This window comes from Anabrus simplex, chromosome 1 (genome assembly GCF_040414725.1).
Source record: "Anabrus simplex isolate iqAnaSimp1 chromosome 1, ASM4041472v1, whole genome shotgun sequence".
Taxonomy (NCBI): domain Eukaryota; kingdom Metazoa; phylum Arthropoda; class Insecta; order Orthoptera; family Tettigoniidae; genus Anabrus; species Anabrus simplex.
The window spans coordinates 74,115,863-74,142,528 of NC_090265.1; the positions used below are offsets into that span (position 1 = coordinate 74,115,863).

General features: G+C 42.0%; 1 protein-coding gene across 1 annotated transcript in view; it reads right to left on the reverse strand.

Annotated features, from left to right (window-relative positions):
- Positions 1–4,031: 4,031 nt before the first annotated feature.
- LOC136861400 (phospholipase A1 member A) overlaps positions 4,032–26,666 on the reverse strand; it is a 121,111-nt gene continuing 98,476 nt past the window's right edge. The window contains exons 6-8 of the mRNA XM_067138819.2: positions 14,136–14,345; positions 9,022–9,196; positions 4,032–4,361 (exon numbers count right to left, since the gene is read on the reverse strand). Of these exons, the coding sequence (XP_066994920.2) occupies positions 4,316–4,361; positions 9,022–9,196; positions 14,136–14,345 (431 nt within the window). The 3' untranslated portion in view covers positions 4,032–4,315. The remainder of the gene's footprint in view (positions 4,362–9,021; positions 9,197–14,135; positions 14,346–26,666) is intronic.

A 26,666-nucleotide genomic window follows, 5' to 3' on the forward strand; every position in this document is an offset into this window, starting at 1 on the left:
CGTCACTAAGGTATGCTCATGATGTGAAATGCGCCGCTGTGCTGCGCACGTAGCGAACGATAAATGGGACACGGCGTTGGCGAATGGCCCACTTCGTACCGTGATTTCTCAGCCGACAGTCATTGTAGAACGTGTTGTCGTGTGCCACAGGACACGTGTATAGCTAAGAATGCCAGGCCGCCGTCAACGGAGGCATTTCCAGCAGATAGACGACTTTACGAGGGGTATGGTGATCGGGCTGAGAAGGGCAGGTTGGTCGCTTCGTCAAATCGCAGCCGATACCCATAGGGATGTGTCCACGGTGCAGCGCCTGTGGCGAAGATGTTTGGCGCAGGGACATGTGGCACGTGCGAGGGGTCCAGGCGCAGCCCGAGTGACGTAAGCACGCGAGGATCGGCGCATCCGCCGCCAAGCGGTGGCAGCCCCGCACGCCACGTCAACCGCCATTCTTCAGCATATGCAAGACACCCTGGCTGTTCCAATATCGACCAGAACAATTCCCCGTCGATTGGTTGAAGGAGGCCTGCACTCCCGGCGTCCGCTCAGAAGACTACCATTGACTCCACAGCATAGACGTGCACGCCTGGCATGGTGCCGGGCTAGAGCGACTTGGATGAGGGAATGGCGGAACGTCGTGTTCTCCCATGACTCACGCTTCTGTTCTGTCAGTGATAGTCACCGCAGACGAGTGTGGCGTCGGCGTGGAGAAAGGTCAAATCCGGCAGTAACTGTGGAGCGCCCTACCGCTAGACAACGCGGCATCATGGTTTGGGGCGCTATTGCGTATGATTCCACGTCACCTCTAGTGCGTATTCAAGGCACGTTAAATGCCTACCGCTACGTGCAGCATGTGCTGCGGCCGGTGGCACTCCCGAACCTTCAGGGGCTACCCAATGCTCTGTTTCAGCAGGATAATGCCCGCCCACACACTGCTCGCATCTCCCAACAGGCTCTACGAGGTGTACAGATGCTTCCGTGGCCAGCGTACTCTCCGGATCTCTCACCAATCGAACACGTGTGGGATCTCATTGGACGCCGTTTGCAAACTCTGCCCCAGCCTCGTACGGACGACCAACTGTGGCAAATGGTTGACATAGAATGGAGAACCATCCCTCAGGACACCATCCGCACTCTTATTGACTCTGTACCTCGACGTGTTTCTGCGTGCATCGCCGCTCGCGGTGGTCCTACATCCTACTGAGTCGATGCCGTGCGCATTGTGTAACCTGCATATCGGTTTGAAATAAACATCAATTATTCGTCCGTGCCGTCTCTGTTTTTTCCCCAACTTTCATCCCTTTTGAACCACTCCGTCTTGGTGTTGCATTGGCTCTGTCAGTCAGTGTATTATGTAGTGTTGTAAATGCGGGATTTAATTTCTTGTATAAATGTAAATAACGTAGGATAGAGTTGTAATAGAAAAATAAGGTTGAAACTAGGTAACAACTCTGAGTTGGTTATTTTCTTTCATGTGTAGAAATAATTTAGACAGGGGAGACATTTTGGACCATGAGGTTATTTTTAGGTTTACGGAATTCCATTTGATAGTCATTAATGCATGAGCATGGGTTAAAGAATAAGACATCCTAAAGTTTAGAGTGCTTTAGGTAATGAGGGTAAATTGTTATTTTGTTTTGGATTTCAACCGTTTTTTATCTCTGTATTTGGGGCATTTTATTCCAAGCCCTTAATGCATGAAGATAGGATCGTTTATATGCCTTCGCTGATAGATGTGTAAATACATGGGATAGCAAAGCACTCTGATTTTAAAGAAAATTTGCATGTTCGTAGAATAGTATAATTGGCTGTATGAATGCTGTGTGATGTGTGAAATGCCTGGGGCTCGATTACATTTCCCCCCAAAATAGATAGAATTTTTTTACAGGATAATCTCTCTGTATAGCGCTAATAACAGTCACGTTATTGATGTGTTGTTTATAGGTTAGAAGAAAGCCGTGTGTTTATTTTCTGTGCGTTTGGCAAGTTTGAACTCGGGTCTTTCACGATTAAATTCTGTGTATTGTAAGGATACGTAAGCGTATGAGTAGAGTACGTAAGAAATTGTGGCTGAAATGAAGACTACCCCGATGTTGTAGGGGGCTTTACAATTTTCCGGTTCTAAATAGGGGTCTATGTTATTTAAAAGGATCTGTGGCTAGCCTGTCAGGAAGGGACGGTTACCGAGTGACAGATGATATATGCTGGAAGACCTCTCCGTCCGTGTCGCTTTTAGGATAAGCTCTACAGAAAGGAATAAATATGTCACACCTTAGTATGAAAAGGAAAGAAGCCCGCTGTTAATAGAATGAGCTCTGTATTTTTTATCCCCAATTACATTATGTTCCATTTGGTACGTGAATATGATTTATTTGAACGCCAGATTAATTTTTTTCTCTTTCTTCTATAAAATGAATAGGTAGGGATTGCAGTGACCTGATCCTGGTGACGTGCAGAAGAACATCAGTTAGAGTCCCAAGGCAAGCCCGAGATTTTCGTTACACACAGTTTTCCATGAAATACAGCCATTCACATTTTTCTGTTACCAGAGGAGTTGCGCTCTGTGTATATATATATCATTTTTACCTTGTGCTTTAATAGTCATTTTATTTGTGTGTGTGTGTGTGTGTGTGTGTGTGTGTGTGTGTGTGTGTGTCAGACTTTGAAAGCGGGTCCTGCCCCGTTGTTTGTGTTGTTGCTCTGTGCGATGTGGGTTTGAAAGCTGGGCCCAACATTTGTTTATTTTGGTGTTGTCTATTGTGTCTTGTCCATATGTTTTGCATTATATGGCGTTATTTAGGATTTTTAACATTTCCTTAGACCACCACTCAAAGTTGGCTCCAGAATTCAGGAGTATAGTATGATTCCTCTTTTTTTCCTAGGGGCTTTACGTCGCACCGACACAGATAGGTCTTATGGCGACGATGGGATAGGAAAGGCCTAGGAGTTGGAAGGAAGCGGCCGTGGCCTTAATTAAGGTACAGCCCCAGCATTTGCCTGGTGTGAAAATGGGAAACCACGAAAAACCATCTTCAGGGCTGCCGATAGTGGGATTCGAACCTACTATCTCCCGGATGCAAGCTCACAGCCGTGCGCCTCTACGCGCACGGCCAACTCGCCCGGTAGTATGTTTTCTTCCAATGAGGAAGGAATAGGGTAACGATAATTAATCGCATTTAGGGCACATTTCAAATTAGTGTTCAAGGAGTCGGTGTGCTTATCGTATGGTCCAGAAATAAAAGAAATATCATTTATGAACGTGGAATTTAAAATTGAGCGGAGTCGTACCTCCCATTTTAGTTATCTTTTGCCGACGTGTATATTATTATTATTATTATTATTATTATTATTATTATCATTATTATTATTATTATTATTATTAATGTTCAGGGTTACTATTTTGTGTGTGTTTTTACAAGAGTGATTAAATATGTTCCAAAATATATTTCTTTAGCTATTATAATTTGCCGTAGTCTTTATAGCATCTTTATTTCCCCCCATCCTGATATGCCTATAAGTTAGTATTAGAATTTAATATTTGCCGTGAACGAACCATGGCTCTGTGAGGCTGCATGTTGTAAGTACAGGAACGGAGGAATGTGCGGTCGACCGTCGCACGTTTTGAAGGGCATTTGTTCATCCATCACTTTGGAATTATACTTTTTTTTTTTTTTTTCAGATGAGGTGGCATTTGACTCTTGACCAAAACGGTCCCATACTTTATAGAAAAATGGCGTATGGTCCCAATACCAAATACAATACACTGCAATTAATATTTATTTATTGACTGGATGAGTTATTCTGTAATATAACATTATTCGATACTCCTTGGAGATGTCATTCCTACCATTCTAAATAGGGGTCTATGTTATTTAAAAGGATCTGTGGCTAGCCTGTCAGGAAGGGACGGTTACCGCGTGACAGATGATATATGCCGGAAGACCTCTCCGTCCGTGTCGCTTTTAGGATAAGCTCTACAGAAAGGAATAAATATGTCACACCTTAATATGAAAAGGAAAGAAGCCCGCTGTTAATAGAATGAGATCTGTATTTGTATCCCCAATTACATTATGTTCCATTTGGTACCTGAAATGGTACTAAGAGTTACATTACTCGGAGACATTGAAAAATTCCATTACGAGATATACGGAGTAGCAGATGTACTAGATTCAACAGTTTTAGGAGATGTTACATCAGCAGGACCTTTCGTGGTTGATCCGGATAGTTTGCCAGCTGCAGGAGCTATTTCATCCATCGTTTTATTCGTGGATTTGTAGGTCTGATTCTTCGGAGGCAGTGTTCCATCTAGTTCTTTACCTTACGGCTGTGTAGAATTCGTTCTGAGAAAGTATGTCCCAGGTTGACTGAAAACAGAAATAACAAAATATGTGATTAATTCTCCTTCTTTTTATACAGGCTACTACAATGAAGATGCTGAAATACAACGAATAATTTACGAAAGGGTGTATTGAAATGTACAGCCGAGAGCATGGAATCTTCCCGATATAGAAACAGTGATTTATTTTAGATGTGAAGCTTCCACAGTATGCAGAATTTAGTTCTTCTCCCGGGTTGAACCATGTTGTTGTTTTCTGTATATTCCGTATTGTTTGCCAAGGTTTCGAATACATAGCAAAGTTCTTTGTCAAGGCGACCGAAATACTCCTCGATCGGAGGTAATCAGTTTTTCAGGCGCTAATCAGCTATTAGCTTTGAGAATATCCTTCCCGTACAGGACTCGTATCTTAGATGTGAAGCTTCCACGGTATGTAGAGTAATTTAGTTCTTCCAGATTGAACCGTGTTGTCGTTTTCTGTACAGTTTGCTGATATTTCGAATACACTGCAGTATTCATTGTCAAGGCGAGCGAAATACCTCGAATCGTTCGGAGGTAATCTACCTCCCAGGCGCTAATGGCGAGATTTAGTTGATGTACTAGATACAACATTTCTCGGAGATATTACATCAACTGGACCTTTGGTGGCCGATCAGGATAGTTTCCCAGGAGATTAGTGCCTGGGAGAATGATTAGCTCGGATCGAATAGGGGTATTTCAGTCGCCTTGGCCAAGAACACTTTAATATATTCGAAACATCGGCAAACTGTTCGGAATGTACAGTACAACATGGTTCAACCCGGAAGAAGAACTGAATACGTGACTTATTTGGCAACAGAATGTTAAAACACACCTGCCCCTTCCTTATCGGTTTCAAGAAATTCCCTTGTATTGTTTGGCATCTTGGCATCTTGGTTCACAGCGTCTAATGTGGTCAAGACCGAGCTCGATAGATGCAGTCGTTTAAGGGCGGCCAGTATCCAGCAATCGGGAGATACTGGGTTAGAACCCCACTGTCGGCAGTTCTGAAGATTGTTTTTCATGGTTTCCCATTTTCACACCAGGGGTATAATTGTGCCAAGATCATGAACAATGAGATATGATTCACCCGGTTGCTGTGCGCAATCGTCAGTCTGGCAGTCTCAGTCAGTTTTTTTTGAAATGCTATTTGTTCGGGGCATCGACCCATGTGGATCTTTTGCCCCTACTGGCACCATATTTTATAAACCTGCGTGTAATTGGAATGGCGATAGTGTAGAGCGTTGTGAGGAAAGGAAGATTAAGGACTTCACAAACACCCAGTCCCCTGACCAGGGATATTAATCATTACAATTAAAAGCACCTGACCCAGTCGGGAATCGAACCCGGGGCCGTCGGATGACAGGCGGACTGTTGTCCCCTACACTGCGGGGGCGGACTCTCAGTCATCTCAGTCAGTTACTGTGCCTGTGTAGTTCTATCTAGTGTGTGCACTTTCTTAGTGCGTAGTCAAATAGTACAAAAAGGAATGGGAAGGAAGCGGCCGTGGCCTTAATTAATGCACAAGCCCCAGCATTGGCCTAGTGTGAAAATGGGAAACCACCGAAAACTATCCTCAATGCTGTATCACACTGAAATAAAAACACTAATAGCAATAGCAAAGCAAGCCTTCAGGGGTAAACAGTCCCTTCTATGTCAGGAATCAAGTTCCCTGACCTTACGTAAAAAATAATGTAATCTTATGTTTGATCTGTTGCGCTGTATTGTGCTGGGACTTGGACATTAACCAAGAGTGATATTAAGAGGCTAGAAGCCTTTGAGATGTGGTGTTGTCGTCGGCTGCAACGGATAAGTTGGGTGGAGAAGAAGACGAACACTGAGGGATTGAACATTGTCCAAGAAAAGAGACAGTTTTGAGCCAGTTTAGGAAGAGACAACTTTATGGATGGGACATAGGCTTCGACAGAGAAATGTGTTGATGGAAATTTTCGAAGGTAAAATACCAGGAAAACGCCCTCCTTGAAGACCAAGAAAGACATTCATGATGAAATTTCTTGTGAACTCAGGATCCAGGAGCTATGCAGATGAAAAACGAACTGCACAAGATGAACCCAGTTGGAGAAGACTCATTGCAGGGGCAAACCAGTCATTAGACTGAATTACTCAAAGAAAGAAGGATATGATATAATCCCATGAGATTGTGACTGAGTGCTTGTCAAACAGCCTGCCGCCACGCATTCTAGAGCTGTTGCCAGCACCTGCCAGGTGTTCAGCGTTGAGGACAGGCATTTCCTCTTACCTCAAATCGGTATGGTTTTCCCGCTAATACTCGGGTGGGTGCTTGCAGTGGTTCTCCACTGGGCGATGGGGTCGCCACATCCTGACACCATTCCGGCGTCAGTAAACTGGATCGCATCTCCAATGAAAACATCAGATAGAGATTTGGCATTGCACCGATTCAAGACAAAATGTGCGAGAGTTGTCTACGGTGGTTTGGACACGTACTAAGGAGAGGGCCGACACTATCGCGAAGACGGGTTACATGGTAAAAGTCGCTGGTCTGAGACGTAAAAAACGACCAAAACAGCGATGGGTCGATACCACTGATCTCTATACATGGATCGCTGATGGCAGGTCTCCGCTGCAGGAGAAAGTACGCCGAGTTGAGCGCGCGGTTCGCCATGTTGGCGTACCCAACCTAGAGCTCTCCTTATGGCGAAGCAATGATAATATAGTCAATTTTAAGTCGCAATTAATGGCGCATTGGAATAATTAAAAATATAGAGACATGTTCACTCAAAGCATAAGGACATTGGGATCACTGACACGTCATTCCGAGGTCAGTAAATCTCCGGGATAACAATAAACATGAGTGTATAATAACGGCCGAAAAATATTAACTTAGGTGCTCAATACATGTAATTATCGATCGGTAACACAATACGAGTGAAAACCAGTTTCTGGAAACATTGCTGTAAATTGTATACATGTATGTCACGAAATTATGCATTCTTAAAATGATGTACCGGTACCTATAAACGTAGCTCACTATACAGGCCTAGATTCGACATATCGTAATCGGTGCTTGATAATGAATTTCTGTTTCCTGTTTCCATGAAATAAAGCGCACATTATCAAATTAAATAATTGAAGCAAATGTACACATTTATAACACCACCAAATATTCAAAACTTGTCAATATATCACATTACCTGCAGCTTAATTTACTATTACAGACCTCTTTAATTAAATTCAGCTAGCAAAGCGATATTGATAGTCATCATCAGAAATATGTAACACCAGTTAAGAGAGTCCCAAATACCACGAATAGTATAATGGGATAGCCCCAAACACCCACCACACTTTTCCTTCTCCCACCACTCCAGTGTCTGAAACCCATAATTATTACTGATGTAAATAAGGTCTAGAATTCCTCCAGACTTCATTTTCTAAGATTGTTATAAGGTCACGTCAATTATTTCATCGAAACCGTCAGTTTAATTATGAGAAATTTAAAAAAAAGTAAATATTTACTTGCAGTTAATGTTCAGTAAAATTGAAAACAGTTGGTTGTATATCACTCCTAAGGTGTACAGTTTGTCAATTTCTATCAAAACAGTCTTCCTCTAAGTGATCCGAGCAGAGAACAGCTGTTTTAGAAGGCTCCCAATTCTCCCGCCTGATACTCCTAATCGATGATCTTAGATGTTCGGGTCTCGAGAAAGGAAACCTACAAAAATTAATTGCCATTTTGCTCCCGGAATATGCGAAATAAGATACAATAAACCTAAAACTCAAAACACTACCCTAGGAAGATTCTTATGTACAGTATAAAACTCCCCGATGAAATGATTTCTCCTTCTGCTGATCGGTTCTGTTTGTACATCCATAAGCTGAATACTGCGGTATGTTAATACCCCGTAGAATGTTTCTTCATTCATATTTCAGATAAACACATACATATTTAAACTGAATCTTGTAATCCACAAGTATACTACAAGGCAACGAACCTAAATTCGTAAAATACACTACTATTTACTTTGCAATAACACAGCACAGAACACTCGTGGAACTATAATCAAGAGACCTGGCGTCACTGAACTAAGCATAAACAAAGCAAGCGCGCTCCTCGTGGTCTATTGCAAAAGGTGCTCGCTGCCATCTTACTACGCCAGTCATCTTCTATTCGGCTTACTGCTACCCAAGCTACCAGCCATCCAGGTACAGAGATCAGTGGTCGATACCCTTCACACAAATCTGAAAAGCGTCGATTTCCACATTGACATGGTTCAGGACAGAACTAATTAGGACCGAGAGAGTTGGCCGTGCGGTTAGCAGCGCGCAGTTGTGAACTTGCATTCGGGAGATAGTGGGTTCGAACCCCACTGTCGGCAGCCCTGAAGGTGGTTTTCCGTGGTTTCCCAATTTCACATCAGGCAATTTTGGGGCTGCACCTTAATTAAGGCCACTGCGACTTCCTTCCCACTCCTAACTCTTTCCTATACCATCGTCGCCATAAAAAGGCGCGACGTAAAGCAACTAGTAAAAAAACAAAAACAAAATAGAGTCAACGAATCCATGTAGCGGAACACGCCATCAGGAGGGACAAACGCTGAAGAAATAGAAGAAAGTATCATATTTCGATCATTTAATTCAGATAAACAGTAGGTCTATGTGTATTCTACTTCTTGGGTTCTATAATACTTTACCTTGAGCTTGAGCAGTTACCAATAGCCATCAGCGTATTATGCCTGCACGTTCCAGTAAGAAATTCAGGCCAGGAGGAGCATCGCACTGCGATCAGGCCGACGAAGTTTCTTATAGCACCTGCCATGATGGATAAGGCTCGATTATGACTACACCCCGTTTCGACATTCGGTGAATCTAGAAAGGAAATGTGTCATACCTTAGAAATTAGTTAAAAAAGACATGGCACAACATCACTATTAAGCTCTTGGCAGTACATGTGAGTAACCATCATTCTTTCTTTTCTTTTCATCATCATCATCATCATCTGTTTACCCTCCAGGGTCGGCTTTTCCCTCGGACACAGCGAGGGATCCCACCTCTACCGCCTCAAGGGCAGTGTCCTGGAGCTTCAGACTCTTGGCCGGGGATACAACTGGGGAGAATGGCCAGTACCTCGCCCAGGCGGCCTCACCTGCTATGCTGAACAGGGGTCTTGTGGAGGGATGGGAAGATTGGAAGGGATAGGCAAGGAAGAGGGAAGGAAACGGCCGTGGCCTTACGTTAGGTACCATCCCGGCATTCGCCTGGAGGAGAAGTGAGAAACCACGGAAAACCACTTCCAGGATGGCTGAGGTGGGAATCGAACCCACCTCTACTCAGTTGACCTCCCGAGGCTGAGTGGACCCCTTCCAGCCCTCATACCACTTTTCAAATTTCGTGGCAGAGCCGGGAATCGAACCCGGGCCTTCGGGGGTGGCAGTTGATCACGCTAACCACTACACCACAGAGGCGGACCTTTCTTTTTTTTTTTTACAAGTTGCGAATACTGGAGTAACCATCAAGAAATACACCGAAATAATAAGGTTGTAAGTAAAAAAATTACTTATGATTTAAATAATAATAATAACAATGCAGTTCAACTGCATATAAACATAGGCAATATGGGTTTGATTTTAGTTGGTCACGTTATTAAAAATTCCAAAGAATATTTTTAAAATTCTCATATGCCCAAGAATATTTCTAAATTTCGAAACGTTCTGCTTCAAACGATAACGTGCTGTGGTTTTTCCTATTTATGTGTTTTTGTGTTTCACTATGAAAATATTATCTCGTAGCGTCAGATCTCAATTACTAAGTACAAATCACGTCCAGATAAACGTACTGGCACCGAGTTCGACAGCTGCAGTCGCTTAAGTGTGGCCAGTATCTAGTATTCGGGAGGTAGTGAGTTCGAACTCCACTGTCGGCAGCCCTGAAGATGGTTTTCCGTGGTTTCCCATTTTTCACACCCGAAAAATGCTGGGGCTGTACCTTAATTAATAATTACTTTTTACGTCCCACTAACTACTTTTGATGGTTTTTGGAGACGCATAGGTGACGAAATGTTGTCCCTCAGGAGTTCTTTCACCTACCAGTAAATCTACCTACGCGAGGGTGAAGTATTGGAGCACCTTCAAATACCAGCGGACTGAGCCAGTGCCTCAATCGTCTGCGCCACTGAGCTCGGCTGTACCTTAATTAAGGCCACGATCACTTCCTTCCCACTCGCAGCCCTTCCGTATCCCAGTGTTGCCGTAAGACCTATTTGTGTCGGTGCGACGTAAAGCAACATGCTACAACAACAACAACAATTATTATTATTATTATTATTATAATAAAAGATTGGACGGAAGAAAGTTAACTAAAGAGATCTTTTACTTTTTTGATTCAAATCCCAAAACCACAATTCCCTGGTTTAGAAATACCAAAGAAGACCTGCAAATGCTACATATCTCAGCAGAAGATGCCCTTAACAGAGATCGCTTCCGCAAGAAAATATTGACGAACGGGCTAAACCGAGACGAGCAACCGAAGAGAAGACACGGTGCCCCTTGGACAGAGGAGCATAAGCAGGAACACTCACAAAAAATGAGGGAAATTTGGGCTCTGAAGAAGGCCAAGTTCAGTGTCAAATGCAAGAAGACTTAACGTGGTCCTTGATGGCCCCAGCGAATTATATATAATAATAATAATAATAATAATAATAATAATAATAATAATAATAATAATAATAATAATAATAATAATAATAATAATAATAATAATAATAATAATAATAATAATAATAATAATAATAATAATTGACATTAAGAAAAGACGAATGAAATTCTTTGGACACCTCACAAGATTACCAGAAAATCGACTGTCAAAAAGAATATTAAATTATGTTAGCTCACTTAAGAACTCAACACCTTGGCTGGATGAACTTCGAAAGGACCTCAAAAACGCAAACATATGTGCAACAGACATTTTAGAAAGAGACACCTTCAGACACAAAGTCAACAAGTGGGAAGTTACATCAGAGCAACCAAAGCAAAAACAGTGCAGACCGAAATGGTCGGAAGAACGTAAACAAGCCTTCTCAGAGAGAATGAAAGCCTATTGGAAGAACAAGAAGAACCCAAAGAAAGCTTGATTGAGTTGTTTGCTTAACGTCTTCCATTATTGGGAGAATACGCTAATAATAATAATAAAAATAATAATAATAATAATAAATGTAATCGTTACTTTTCATACAATATAATGTTTGTTCGTAATTATTTACTTCTTGTAATTAAATTATGTCCGCCTCTCCAGTGTCGTGGTTAGTGTGATTAGCTGCCACCCCCGGAGGTCCGGGTTCGATTCCCGGCTCTGCCACGAAATTTGAAAAGTGGTACGAGGGCTGGAACGGGGTCCAGTCAGCCTCGGGAGGTCAACTGAGTAGAGGTGGGTTCGATTCCCACCTCAGCCATCCTCGAAGTGGTTTTCCGTGGTTTCCCACTTCTCCTCCAGGCAAATGCCGGGATGGTACCTAACTTAAGGCCACGGCCGCTTCCTTCCCTCTTCCTTGTCCATCCCTTCCACTATTCCCATCCCCCACCAAGGCCCCTGTTCAGAGCAGGTGAGGCCACCTGGGCGAGGTACTGGTCATCCTCCCTAGTTGTATCCCCCGCCCCAATGTCTCAAGCTCCAGGACACTGCCCTTGAGGCGGTGGAGGTGGGATCCCTCGCTGAGTCCGAGGGAAGACCAACCGTGGAGAGTAAACAGATTAAGAAGAAGAAGAAGAAGAAGATGAAAAAATGACATTACGTAACATTCTTGTAATCGATATACATTCATCTCTCGATTTACCGTAATCGGATCAACCGCGTTGCGGCTTAACCGCGATATCAAAAACACTAAAAATGCACTAGTGTTAGGAGTTAGAGTAATACACATTACAAAGGGTCGGGATAATATTGCCAGGATGATGATCTTATCACCGAAGAACTTGTTTTGAACTTGGGAAGCAAAATAAAGAAAAAGTAGTTCTCAGTACAAAAGCAGAAAACCATGACTGATTATTTTTCAGAAACAGTGAAGTTAGGTAGTCTGAATATTTTTATTTCCCTTATTGTCCGGCTCCGTGGCTAAATGGTTAGCGCGCCGGCCTTTGGTCACAGGGGTCCCGAGTTCGATTCCCGGCAGTTTCGGGAATTTTAACCTTAATTGGTTAATTTCGCTGGCATGGGGGCTGGGTGTATGTGTCGTTGTCGTCATCATTTCATCCTCATCACGACGCGCAGGTCTCCCACGGGAGTCAACTCAAAAGACCTGCATCTGGCGAGCCGAACTTGTCCTCGGACACTCCCGGCACTAAAAGCCATGCGCCATTTCATTTTCTTTTCCGTATTAATTTCAACGAAAATATGTTAATTTTTCCATTTATTAATTGTGCTAAACGCTGCTTTTACTGCAACGTATTGGGTAAGTTAATAAGAAACAATACAATAGTATCATTTATTATAAATTTTACTTTCAGTACGCCTGTTCAATTTTTGACTTTTTGCGGGTTAGCCGCGATTTTACTTCTCCGGGAAGCCTTAACTGTACATCATCCCGGTTAATCAAGAATTGAGTGTACATCGCATCGAGAGTTTGGCAACTTTAGAGCCCCAGAACTTGCAAGGTGTCGTGCCAAGGGTATTATGCCTAGGACACGACACGCCTCGAGGTCGGCGGATGCAGAGTGTCTCGGCCCACAAGTGGCCACGGCTGAGCCCTGGTCCGATAGCTCTGCACTCCAACCCGCCAACCGAGCAGAGGAGGAGTGGCCATGTGTCCACCGTCGCTTTAGGACTGTGTATTCGTGAAATGGAAAGGGTCTGGTCCCAACCGTATGTTGTCCCGAAAATGGTTAATGTTTTTTCGTGCTTTTCCATTCTTCTGCACAGTTCCTAGTATAGTCCACGGCCGCCAACTCTCTCGCCTTCTCCGAGCATCTCCTTCACCGTAAGAAATCCCCTGGCATGAGAGATGACGTTACAATCAAAGAGGCCCGCCTCCCCCTTCAGGGAAGGAAATAACAATTTTTTAGTAGTAGTAGTAGTAGTAGTAGTAGTAGTAGTAGTATTCGCAGCTTGTTGTGGTTAATGGTTTTCTTGGGTGGTCGAGAATGGAACTGGAATACAAATGTGACGGTGGAGGTGTTAAGGAATTTCCACTCGCTTATTTGAATAAATATTTTGGGTTAGTTTCCTCCAAAGATGAAAACACGAAAGGTATATGCAACCTTTGCTTGGAAGCAATTATTTCGAAATGTTCTTTAGTCTCACTTAGTGATATTAGCCACTTAATGTTTCTATGCTGAAAAGAACACATAACTGAGTGGTTTTTTTTTTACTTGCAAACTTTGGTATTATTCCATATCCATGCGAAAAGAAACGTCGGTGATTCCATAGTATTCGCGGTCTGTGAAGTTATTGTAAATGTAATTTTACTGATGATTTCTTGAAAACGTATTTCTCGGCTAACTGTAATTCAGCCCTATTACTTTTATTTTACACTTTCCCATCACTCCCAATCTTATTATGAGTAGAAAGGTAAGCTAAGGGTATATTCTGCCCGAAGGCAGGTCCGAACCTCCGCAGAGGTGTGCCTGAACCGGGGTTTACGTACGGTAGGGTGGCCAGTTCCTTTCCGCTCCTCCATTCCCTTGCCCCCACCAACAGCGCGTGGCAACCCATACAAATTTTGACCACGCCCATTGTTACTTAACTTCGGAGATCTCACGGCCGTTGGCTATTATGAGTAGAAGCATGAGAATATTTAAAGGAAATGTAATTGACTTACTTTGGTTTGGAACTCTATCGTCCGTACAGTTCGGTTGTGATCGAACGCCTCCATTGACGTAGTAGTCAACTTTTCCCACAGAAACAACAGGAGGCGCTCCTAATCCTCCAGCATCCGTCCGTACTGCTTCTACACAATCAGCATCGTCCTTGCTGAGGGCTCTTGCGCATTTTAGGGGCAGGTAGAAGAGAGGTCCAGCTGGATCTAGAGCTAGAAAAATAAAACATGAACAGTCTAAAATTAACTTTCACCCAACGGAACATGAAGGCCAAGATTTTCCATTTATGTAACATGGTCTTGGTACTGGATTTTCTCTACTGGATTTTCGTACTTTCAAAGAAGCCCTTAGGAAATATTGTATGCACTAATAAGGATCCTATGTAAACTTCATGCTGCCACTCACAACTATTCTACTGTCACGCATGCCCTGGTAGAAGATTAATTTAAAATTACATTTTTCAAATATTATTGCATTTTTGCGCTACCTATTGTTTACATATAAGATATTAGTTTTAAATATATTTCCTCTTCATCATCATCATTATCTCAAGGCTTTGCCTTGTCGCTGCAACCACTGATCTCTTCTCTCTGCGATCCTTTTAATCTCTACATATCCTTGGCATCCCATCATTTCAACTACCTCTTCAACGATCTTTTTCCGTGGTTTCCCTTTGCCTTTCTTTCCCATCACCATGCCTTCAAACGCGTTCTTTATGAAGTCATTATGCCGGAGAATGTGACCCAAAACTGACATTTTTCTCCTTTTTATCGTTGTAATGAAATGTCTCTGGGTGTTTATTTCTCTAAGCACTGCTTCATTAGTTTTCTTCTGAATACAGCTAGTTCTTGTCTTCCTCTTTAGCCAAACTTCCACTGCCCCTAGTCGTTTCACGTGCTCATTCAAGAGAATATATCCCTCACAGCCATATAGCAGCACACTCCAAATGAATGTTTTGATAAACAATTTCTTTTGTTCAGTATCTAAGGATTTATTAATTAAGATCTGCTTGTTCTCCTCAAAGGCTTTCTTACACAGGGAAATTCTCCTTTTTATTTCCCCAGTGCATATTGCTCCATGGTGGGGGTGTGATAAGCGTCAAGCAAGTGTAAGTATTTATGGAGGAATATATATTTCATTTTCAGAAGCGAGAAGATCGTATTTTATATATTATAAGTACAGACCAGGCCGAGAGGATGTTGTGAAACCTACCCCAGACTGTTTCCTCCACTGAGATTAACAAACACAATGAACAGTAGAATTAGAATTCTCAGAAATTGTAACGAAGCGGGAAAGAGCGAGGCTAACAGTGTTGACAAAGTTTCGTAGCCCCGGGCAGAATTGGTAGCGGCAACAACGCATCGGGTCGTGCGGAAAATTCCTAGAAATGACGTAGGGGTATCTCCATGTACTAGCGGGAGTTGAACGCGAGGTTGGCACTTGAAGAAAAAAATTATGAGCCTTCCCGGTCCCGTGGTTTATGTGGACCAATAGAAAAATTCATCGACCAGTCGCAAGTACGCCAACTTCGTATTGTAAGAAGCACGAGAAACCTGAACTCCACGGATTAAATTTATAAACGTAAGTGAGTTATAAATTCGGAATAAGGTGGAATTTATAAGCCTAACCAAGTAGTAAAAGTTATTAAAAGTCACTAACTGAGGGAGATTGATTGGCGTAATTCTGAGAATTCATGGGCGCTATTCGCTGATTGGCTGGAGGCAAGGGACGCCACAATATAGCACGAAATCCCAGGCCGGGATACAAGAGCTAAATTCGCAAATATATCAATTACCAGCGAACGATAATAGTTGAGAATTGGTATAGAGCCTTTGAGAACAAAATTACATCATTGGATCTCATATTTAAGCCACGGGCCGAACCGCAAATTATCGTATGAGGATATCGGGGTTGCGCGTCCCAAGGTGACCTCTCGTGAACTCGGAGGAGAGGGGAGTCAAATATAAATATAGGGTCGCGGAGACGGACTTACTACTTTTGACAAAGTGTTCGGGCTGATACCACGCCTGGGTGCGTGACAACTTCTGATATTTTGTTCGAGCCGTGATTACGCCAGGGGTGCGTGTGTGTACTTACTCGTGGAGTAGGGTTCGAAGTATTATATTTTTACATAGTACAGTGATTCATGACGTGATGTAGCTCATATTACAGTCTTGAGCAGTATATTAGTATGAAGTGTTACAAATAGTTACAGGACTCAGTAAAGCATAACTTACGGAGTGTGAGATTCTACCAACAGATTAGGAAGTACGTTACATGAGAACGGTCACGAGTGTTCGATGTATTTCACCTAGTAATAGTCGATTATAAACTGATACCTGGTCAGCTACGCGAACGTGAGACGGGAAAATCAAGTGCGCGCCGGGCCGTTTGAATGTGATATCGAGGTGTCACCAGTTCCTTAGTGCCGGGGAAGGAATGAAGAATATGTGTATGAATTAGGCGGGTCAGATAAAGGACAGAAGTGTAAAGTTTCAGTTCAATATTAGTGTGTGTAAATTTGTTAAAATGTTAAAAATTTAAATCTTGAAAATTAATATGTGTAAATCTGAAAAGTGCATTGGATTACTTCTTCAAGCTGGCATGAAAACCAGTAGGATTCAGGGCTAAGACTAAACGGGGCCTGTGCTCCTCGTCCGGCTTAGCAGACTACAAAAAAAAAGAGATGAGTAATCTTTTGAGATATTTGTAGATTGCTATCGTTAGGGGGAGGAAATCATATTAATTTATCATGTAACTTAATTGTGAAACGAGCCGTTTCCGGCTCGTATAAATTCAAAGATAGATAGACAAAGGGGCAAATTAATATGTGCAGAATTAGATCAAGCACTCATCATAATTTTGATTATTTAATAGAGTAGAGTAGGGTTTATTTGTTCATTCAAGTGCTTGAGTTGTTTGATATGATAAGGAGCACGTTTCACGTAAAGATAATGTTAATATTCATTTAGAAGTGCTTCCAAAGTGTTTCTCCGTTATCGGACATTTTATAGATATTAAGGCATGTTGTTAAGATAATCCAGAGGTAGGGTTGCCAAGTGATTTAAATTGTTGTGGGACGGAATGAAGTCCATTGATTTGTTTGTAAATATCGCGAAGTTCGCCAGTGGACAAAATAATAATAATCGGTAGAAGTGTCGGAGTAATAAATTAATGTTGGGTAATGTGTAAAGGCGTGTTTAATAATAATCTTTGAGAATAAAGGCACGGGCCTAGTTGGATAGAATGATTGCAAATTAAAGTAATTTAAATGTGGAGATAATATGTGGCATGAATGTTTTAATTTGGGCAGTGAATCCGATTTTAACACTAATTGTTGATTTAACGTTTTTGGACTCCATATTAATCATAAATAAATTTTGGTAGAAACGAGATAGGCACTTTGATAATGTGGTCACGCTATGTTTGAGGCCCAGAGTGATTTGAGCCAAAGGTTGAGATGTGGAGTTTTGTGGGACAGAAATTCGGCCCGAAATGAAAGTGAATTGTACTGATGTTGATGAAGAAATAGATGGATCTTAAGGCCTACATAGAGGTTGTATTTCTATACCGGTGATATGAGTGGCAGAAGAGAGTCCACGTACCGAGGGTTAATTAATGAAAATGTTTTGAAGAGTTCCGATGGATAAATGGACTTAAAAATGGAAAAGGAAGGAATAATTTAACACTTGCAGAGATTGGAGGTATTTGCCCAACTGCGAGGTGTTATGGGATTTGAGAATTGTCTTAGGAGCATATGGTCTCCATGAATTAACGACAGTACGAAAATAAGGTTGCGGGTTCGAACACTATTATGTCCCGACCGATGTGAATTCGGATCTTGGTGATTTCTGTTTGGGAGAGAACGTATGTGACTAAATTATAAAGATGGGAAATAAAAATAAAAATTCTCGAATGAATAATAATCTTAATAATAATAATAATATTCCAAGTAAATCATGTTGGATTGATTAGTGCCAAAATAAATCGGAATTGTAAAGGGGGTCATGCGGCAAACATTTATAGAGTGGGCTACCATGTAACAAGCGAAATTAATTTTTTAAATTAATAATAATAATAATAATAATAATAATAATAATAATAATAATAATAATAATAATAATAATAATAATAATAATAATAATAATAATAATAATAATAATAATATTTGAAGAATCAGAAGAATAATTTTTTAGTTTTATTTATGAACACAATAATGATGGTGGGAATTGAATTGAAAATATTGAAATCTTCAAACCACTTTAATAATAATAATATTTGAAGTATAAAAAAGGAAGCTACTTTTTTATTTCAGATGAGAATAAGAGTTGAAGTATTATAGCGAGGATGATTACGGGTTACGATAATCACGATCTCCACTATTAATAATAATACTAATAATAATAATAATAATAATAATAATAATAATAATAATAATAATAATAATAATATTTTTTATTATTTTTATTTTATTTTATTTTTTCGGATGGTGATCATGAATGATACTAGGGAAGTCAGCTAGCGAATTAACGTAATAATGTCACGTTGTTGTGAATACTAAGTTAAGTTAATAGTTGCAAAATGAAGGCAAATCCCTACATCTGGACCATTAGGTTTTAGTCGCTTTGTCGTTTCCTTCAACTAACGATTACCGGGCGAGTTGGCCGTGCGCGTAGAGGCGCGCGGCTGTGAGCTTGCATCCGGGAGATAGTAGGTTCGAATCCCACTATCGGCAGCCCTGAAAATGGTTTTCCGTGGTTTCCCATTTTCACACCAGGCAAATGCTGGGGCTGTACCTTAATTAAGGCCACGGCCGCTTCCTTCCAACTCCTAGGCCTTTCCTATCCCATCGTCGCCATAAGACCTATCTGTGTCGGTGCGACGTAAAGCCCATAGCAAAAAAAAATCAACTAACGATTAGCATATCTTGGTTAGGAACCCGGGGAGAGTTTGTAGTTTCCCGGGTTGGTCTCATCTCAATCAAAGTGGAGGCGATAACATGGTTCATGTGATCGCGCCCACTTAGCCAACAGGTAATTGGTCCACGACCAAATATGGTCACGGTGTTAACGAAGGTAAATCTGATACCTTCAGATATCAACGGTTCCACCACCCAAATGGAAGGGTGGTCAAAAGTGATAAATATTATGTAATCATTTTCAGGAATAATTTGCCAAATTACCGGCAAATCAAGGGTCAACAGATTTTGTTGTGTGTAAAAATTTTGTTTATTTAAATAAAATGCTCCTTTAGCATTTGCAAGGAAACAGTTCCAGGTTCTTGTTCTTGTAGAATAGTAAACCCCCGGTGACCGTTTAAATATCCGTCCCCATTCCTAGGACGGAGCCTTCATAATTTCCCTTTGATCTGAATATATATATAATTTGTATGTTTGATGATAAGCCCTAAAGTTAAAGATTAGAGTGTCCCGTTCAAGCCTGTAGTACTGATTGGATGGCGCCCTTACATTTAGTTTGAGATCTTATATCTCAATATATTTTTTCGATTGTTTATTAGTTGCGATAGATTTGGACCGTAACACTCCCTGAGATAAATGCCGGTTGGGACTCAGGCTTTGAGCGGGTACAATATGTTGTCTTCGGTAATAACTGATCCTAAGAAGCAGAACTTGTGCACCTGTTTTATTAAAATATTTCCAATTCTGAGATGTGCCTCTGGCTTCAGTTTAGATTTGCTTACAACCATAACATTTGTTTTATTTACATTAATGTTAAGTTGGAAATCTTTTAAGATGGATGTTAATTATTGTTCTTCTCATTGTCAGCCAGAAGTGCAATGTCGTCGGCAAATCGAATACAGAATACAGTTGTTCCATTTATTTTAATGCCAAGTGTTTTTGATTTAAACATTTTCATGGCCTATTCAATGTACAGATTAAATAGAAATGGTGATAAGGAACACACCTGTCTTACTCGTTTCCTGATCCTCATGTTATATACTGTTTCATTACTTTCAATGTTTATTCTTTGATTGATGTAGAGGTTTAGTATTGCTTTTCTGTCTTTACAGTCCAAATGAATATCCTTCATAATTCTGAACAGTCTTTTCCACTGAACATTGTCAAAAGCTTTTTTCAGGTCTACAAAGGCTATTGCGTATATATGTATTTCTGTTAAGCTCTAATCTTCTCTCCAGGATGGTTTTAAGTGTTATAACCCTTAAACAACCCACCCCCAAAGTATTGGGGGTTGGTATTAAAAATTCATAGTATCCAAACAGTATCAGTTTATTGCGTCAAACCGGACTGCAGCATTCTTGGGGATACGGCCGTCCTCTTTCAAATGTTTTTATTTCTCTGCTACGCCAACGGATGGAGTCTGAAGCTTGTAAACATGGACTCGGACACACCGAAGGTAAATATATATTTTATTCATTTAAAATGCTGTTCCTGCAACGTTTCTACATTAGTTTCAATCAGAAAAGCATATGGGATAACATTTCATTAGTGTAATACAAGTATATTTGCTATCTTGTTCACCATATCCACATTAATGTGCACCACCAACATTTTGGGGGTTAGGTTTTAACTCAACTTTTAATTTACGTTTACACATTCTCTTACCTCCTGTAAAACCACATACCATGTGCTGCTTTTACATTTTCTTCATTTCTCGTATTATTTCCAGGTTTTCTCAGTGATTTTAAATAATTCAGACATTGATGAACAATCTAGTGATGATGACGATGATAAGTACTTACGAACATCCTGTAGAAGTAGAACCCTTAGAAAGTGAACCAGGTGAACAAGAAGAAGAAACAAATGGTACTGCAATAGAGACACCCTCTCCAGTGACAAGGACTGATACTACACCAAGGCGGCTGTTTTGGAAGAAAAAGTATTTTCAGGAAAAGCCACATCCGGTGCCTATTTTCTATTCAGGTAAGAATATTTGCATTATCGACTGACTATTTTATAAAAAAATGCCCTCAGGCGAAGAATAATACAGTTACAATCACTTTTATTATATGATGAATTTTCTCCCTTCATTTCCAGAATCCGCCTAGTGACAGAACGCCTTTACAATACCATGAAGACTATTTTGATGACGACTTCTTCAAAATGGCTGCATAGAAGACTAAAATGTAATCCGTGGTAAAAACGGGAAAGTCCATCAATACAAACCCACAGGAATGAAAGAAATTCCATTACTTACTTACATTAGTATGATGTCCGGCTCCATGGCCAAATGGTTAGCACGCTGGACTTTGGTTTAAGGGGCCCAGGTTCGATTCTCGGTCGGGTCATTAGTTAATCCCTATGGCTCGAAGGCTGAGTTTTTGTGACGTTTTCAGCATTAGATTTCATTTTACATAGGGCCCCATTCTCACAGACGCGCAGGTTGCCTAGACGGCGTCAACACGAAAGACCTGCAATAGGCCCCTTCGGAGGCCACACGCAAAAAAAAAAAAAAAAAAAAAACAAAAAAAAAAAAAAAAAAAAGGAAAGGCTGTTTCAAGTTGCTTTAATTATACTCCAATTTGTCATTTACGGATGATACGACACTAAGGAGCAACAATGTTCTTGATTTAAGAATTGTTCATTTAAGCAAGCAAGTGTCTACTTTACTGGGAAAATCGTTTGGGAGTCTTTTCCACATGTACTCAAGTACAAAACGTTTAAGCTCAGACATCATACGGAGTCTAAATATGCATCAAAAGCAGCATCATTTCATATGTTATAGCCTAAATATTTCTCAGTGAGAGCTATGAAATCTATAGTTTCTAGAATTATAGAGCTCTAGGAATCTACCTCCACACTTATAGCTTAATGACATGAATATACAGAATGCTCTGTAATGTATTAGCATCACGTCATCAGTGAACAGCAGAAAATAAATGATTAAGGAAGTACAGGGACATTATTTTATCTGTCCGGGGGATTCTCACTCGCCCGGTCGCCTGCGCTGCGAGCCTGTCTCCCGCCAAGCACTTTGCCGTAATGCGCTTCTCGGCGCCACAAGCTCCCCTCCCATGCAGTCTGCTGAGAGCTTCATCAGCGTAAGGCTCAGTTAAGTCAAGTGTTCACGTGTTTAGTGCTCAGTGTGCTGTTCTAGAGCCATTTTAATTACGTACGCGTGTGTACAAAGTACAGGAAATCTTGTGCGAAAACACGTGCTGCTTGGCGCCTGCAAGACCCTGTCACAGAATTACAACATGTAATGTTTTCTTGGCTTGCTAGCTACCTCTCACTGACTCAGCTTTCGTACAGATATGAATTTACAGGTGCCTTTCTTTACACCCAATACATTTTCACATGTTTCTTCGCTGCAATGTCACTAGTTTCATTTCTCATTATTGTCTTGATTTACATGATGATTCATTTCATCATCATCATCATATTATTATTATTATTATCATTAATCTGTTTATCCTCCAGAGTTAGTTTCTCCCTCGGACTCAGCGAGGGATCCCACCTCTACAGCTTCAAGGGCATTGGGGATACGACTGGGGAGGATGACCAGTACCTCACTCAGGTGGCCTCACCTGCTATGCTGAACAGGGGCCTTGCGGGGAATGGGAGAATTGGAAGGGATAGACAAGGAAGAGAGAAGGAAGCGGCCGTGGACTTAAGTTAGGTACCATACCGGCATTTTGCCTGGATGAGAAGTGGGAAACCACTTCCAGGATGGCTGAGGTGGGAATCGAACCCACCTCTACTCAGCTGACCTCCCGAGGCTGAGTAGACCCCGTTCCAGCCCTCATACCACTTTTAAAATTTCGTGGCAAAGCCCGGAATCGAACCCGGGCCTAACACACTAACCACTACACCACAGAGGCGGAGGATTAATTTCATGTCACATATTAATTGTACACTTGGGAGATCGCGGATTCGAATCTAGTTTGTGTACGTTCGCTCCATATTAATATGCAAAAAGGACGCGGTGTGACTGCGGTCGCGACATGCTAACCGCTCTATCCCACATAGTGCCGAGATTACGGCTTGTGTAAGACTTTATCTTGTACTTCTTGAAGGGTCTTCGTGACCTGTACAGAGATGAATATAAACATATACTCTACGTGACGGTCCTTTAAAACAACAGGCAAATCAACCACTTGTATACAAACTCGATATCTCTTTACCCAGCTAGGTAATCTATGCTCCGGGTTATTCCAGTTTCCTCACCTGATAAGGCCAACTGATACCGAGCGGTATGTTAGAAGTATTCTACCGAGCATATGGCCGCACGGTTTGAGGCACATAACTGTCAGCTATCACTCGGAAGATGTTGCGTTCAAATCCCACTGTCGGAAGTCCTGAAGCTGATTTTCCCTTTCCCATTTTCAGTTCTTTTTTCTTTCGTTTTTTCTTTGCTAGTGGATTTGCGTCGCACCGACGCGGATAGGTCTTATGGCGACGATGGTATAGCAATGGCCTAGGAGTTGGAAGGAAGCGGCCTTGGCCTAATTAAGGTACAGCTCCAGCATTTGCCTTGTGTGGAAATGGGAAACTATGGAAAACCATCTTCAGGGATGGTCAGAGAGGGATTCGAACCCACTACCTCCCGGGTGCAAATTCACAGCCACGCGCCCCTAACCGCACGGCCAACTTGCCCGGCCTTTCTTTCTTTCTTTCTTTCTTTCTTTCTTTCTTTCTTTCTTAATCTGTTTACCCTCCAGGGTTGGATTTTTCCCTCGGACTCAGCGAGGGATCCCAACTCTACCACCTCAAGGGCAGTATCCTGGAGCGTGAGACATTGGGTCGGGGTATACAACTGGGAGGAGGACCAGTACCTCGCCCAGGCGGCCTCACCTGCTATGCTGAACAGGGGTCTTGTGCGGGGGATGGGAAGATTAGAAGGGATAGACAAGGCAGAGGGAAGAAAGCAGCCGTGGTCTTAAGTTAGGTACCATCCCGGCATTTGCCTGGAAAAGTGGGAAACCACGGAAAACCACTTCCAGGATGGCTGAGGTAAGAATCGAACCCACCTCTACTCAGTTGACCTCCCGAGGCTGAGTGGACCCCGTTCCAGCCCTCGTACAACTTTTCAAATTTCATGGCAAGGTCGGGAATCGAACCGGCTCCTCCGGGGGTGGCAGCTAACCACACTAACCACTACACCACAGAGGCGGACTTCCCATTTTCGCACCAGGCAAATGTTGGGATTGTACCTTAATTCAGGCCAGGTCACTTTCTTTCCACTCCTAGCCCCTAGAAGTGTTCTAGGGCTGATTCCATTTCGTTCCTGTGGGCCGGGCTGAGTGGCTCAGACGGTTAAGGCGCTTGCTTTCTAACCCCAACTTGGCAGGTTCGATCCTGGCTCAGTCCGGTGGTATTCGAAGGTGCTCAAATACGACAGTCTCGTGTCGGTAGATTAACTGGCACGTAAAAGAACTCCTGCGGGACTAAATTCCGGCACCTCGGCGTCTCCGAAGACCGTAAAAGTAGATAGTGGGACGTAAAGCAAATAACATTATTATCGTTCCTGTGGCAACTGTATAACGGGCAAGTGGTACTGTGCAGTGCCGGCTCCGTGGTGTAGGGGTAGCGTGCCTGACCCTTACACGGATGCCCGGGGATGGATTCCCGGCCAGGTCAGGGATTTTTGCCTTGATCTGAGGGCTGGTTCAAGGTCCACTCAGCCTACATGATTACAATTGAGGAGTTATGTGACGGTGAGATAGCGGCCCCGGTCTAGAAAGCCAAGAATAACGGCCGAGAGGTTTCGCCATGCTGACCTCGTAAGCTGTAGACCTTCTGGGGAGTGGTTGCTTTGTAGATCATGGCCCTTCGGGGTTCTTGCGCCATGGGGCTTGGTTTGATTCTGATACTGTGCAGTGAATTGAATATAAAATAAGACGGTTTATAAACCACGAAATGGTGGGCGTACAGTCAATGTATGGACTTTTCATATGTAATGCAGCAAAATACGTACAGATATGGATCATTTCTCTGATAACGACTGCATAACGACTGTTGTATTGGGTAGCATGTCTGCTTCCTACGCAGAGTTCTCGGATACGATTCCTGGGCTGTCAAATGGCTTTAATTCTGGACTAAGGGTTGAAATATGGCTCACTCAGCCTCATTAGACCGACTTGAGGAGAGACAGCGGTCCGGTGAAGTCGTCCGTCTCCATGGCTAAATGGTTAGCGTGCTGACCTTTGGTTGAAGGGGCCCCTGGTTCGATTCCCAGGCGGGTCGGGGGATTTTAACGTTAATTGGTTATTTTCACTGCCTCAGGGACTGGCTGTGTGTGTTGTCCTAAAAAAACGGAACATACAAAAAGAAAGCAAGGAAATTAGAAAAATAAGAAAAACATCAGCAATTAAAAAGTAAGGAGTAAAAAACATTAAAAAAACATCCAAAGGGTCACGTAGAAGTCCGATTTCTGCTGGCCAACTGAATGGGCAGCAATCATCTTGGAAGACAAGGGCCTTTAATGATCTGATTATACCATGATTTTCGTTCTGTTTACATGTATACACCTACTAGCTAAAGTACCCGTTCTCGGTACGGATTTATGAGTAAGGATTAACGTGGATACATTAAGGTGGCCCACAAGCAACACGCTCTTGTAGACAATATTTAGGACCTCATCGGGTACATAAAGCCTCGTGGCACAGGCGGATGTGCACCGGCCTCTCACCGCTGGGTTCCGTGGTTCAAATTCCGGTCAATCCATGTGAGATTTGTGCTGGACAAAGCGGAGGCGGGACAGGTTTTTCTCCGGATACTCTGGTTTTCCCTGTCATCTTTCATTCCAGCAACACTCTCCAATATCATTTCATTTCATCTGCCAGTCATCAATCACTGCCGCAGAGGAGTGTACCAGGCTTCGGCATCCGGCACAATTCCTATCCTCGCCGCTAGATGGGGGATTCATTCATTCCATTGCTGACCCAGTCGAATGACAGGAAACAGGCTGTGGATTTTCATTTTCATATATTTAAACCATATTTGAAGATAGAGAAAATGAAATGAAAGAACGAAACTAGTGCTTGAAATAAACCAGGGGTATCAAATTATGTACCGGTACAAGATAAGTGAAATACTGAAAGGAGAGAATGTTGATGCTTGTGTTTTCGAAGAGGAGGATTTCACTTGCTTCAAAAATAAACCTTTCACATCCGTTGATGAGTAGAGAAATTTCTCGATGTTTCGCAACGTGCTGTCTGTAATCTGACGATCCTTTAAACCTAAGAACCTGGAGGTCACTATTGTGATATATTGCAAAGCCAACTGAGGTAAGGTTTCCGAATTCCAATTTCTATAACCCTAGTGTGGTTATCATTCCAGTTATACTAATTTCAACTTTTTTCTCCAGGATGTCCATTGCGGGTTCGCTGAATTCATTCTAGAAGGAAAACATATTTAATTCTAAATTTTGCAAGTACTTCTTTGGCGAACACGGATTTTTTTTTAAATTATGCTTATCTAAAAATATGTAATGTTTGAAAGAAGAAGTATTTCAGTCGTATATTTTTCCTCTGTATATTGCATATCACCAGAATTTTGCATTTTTAAACGTCAAACGATATGTTGAGATGGCGGACAGTATGGAAGCGCGAAT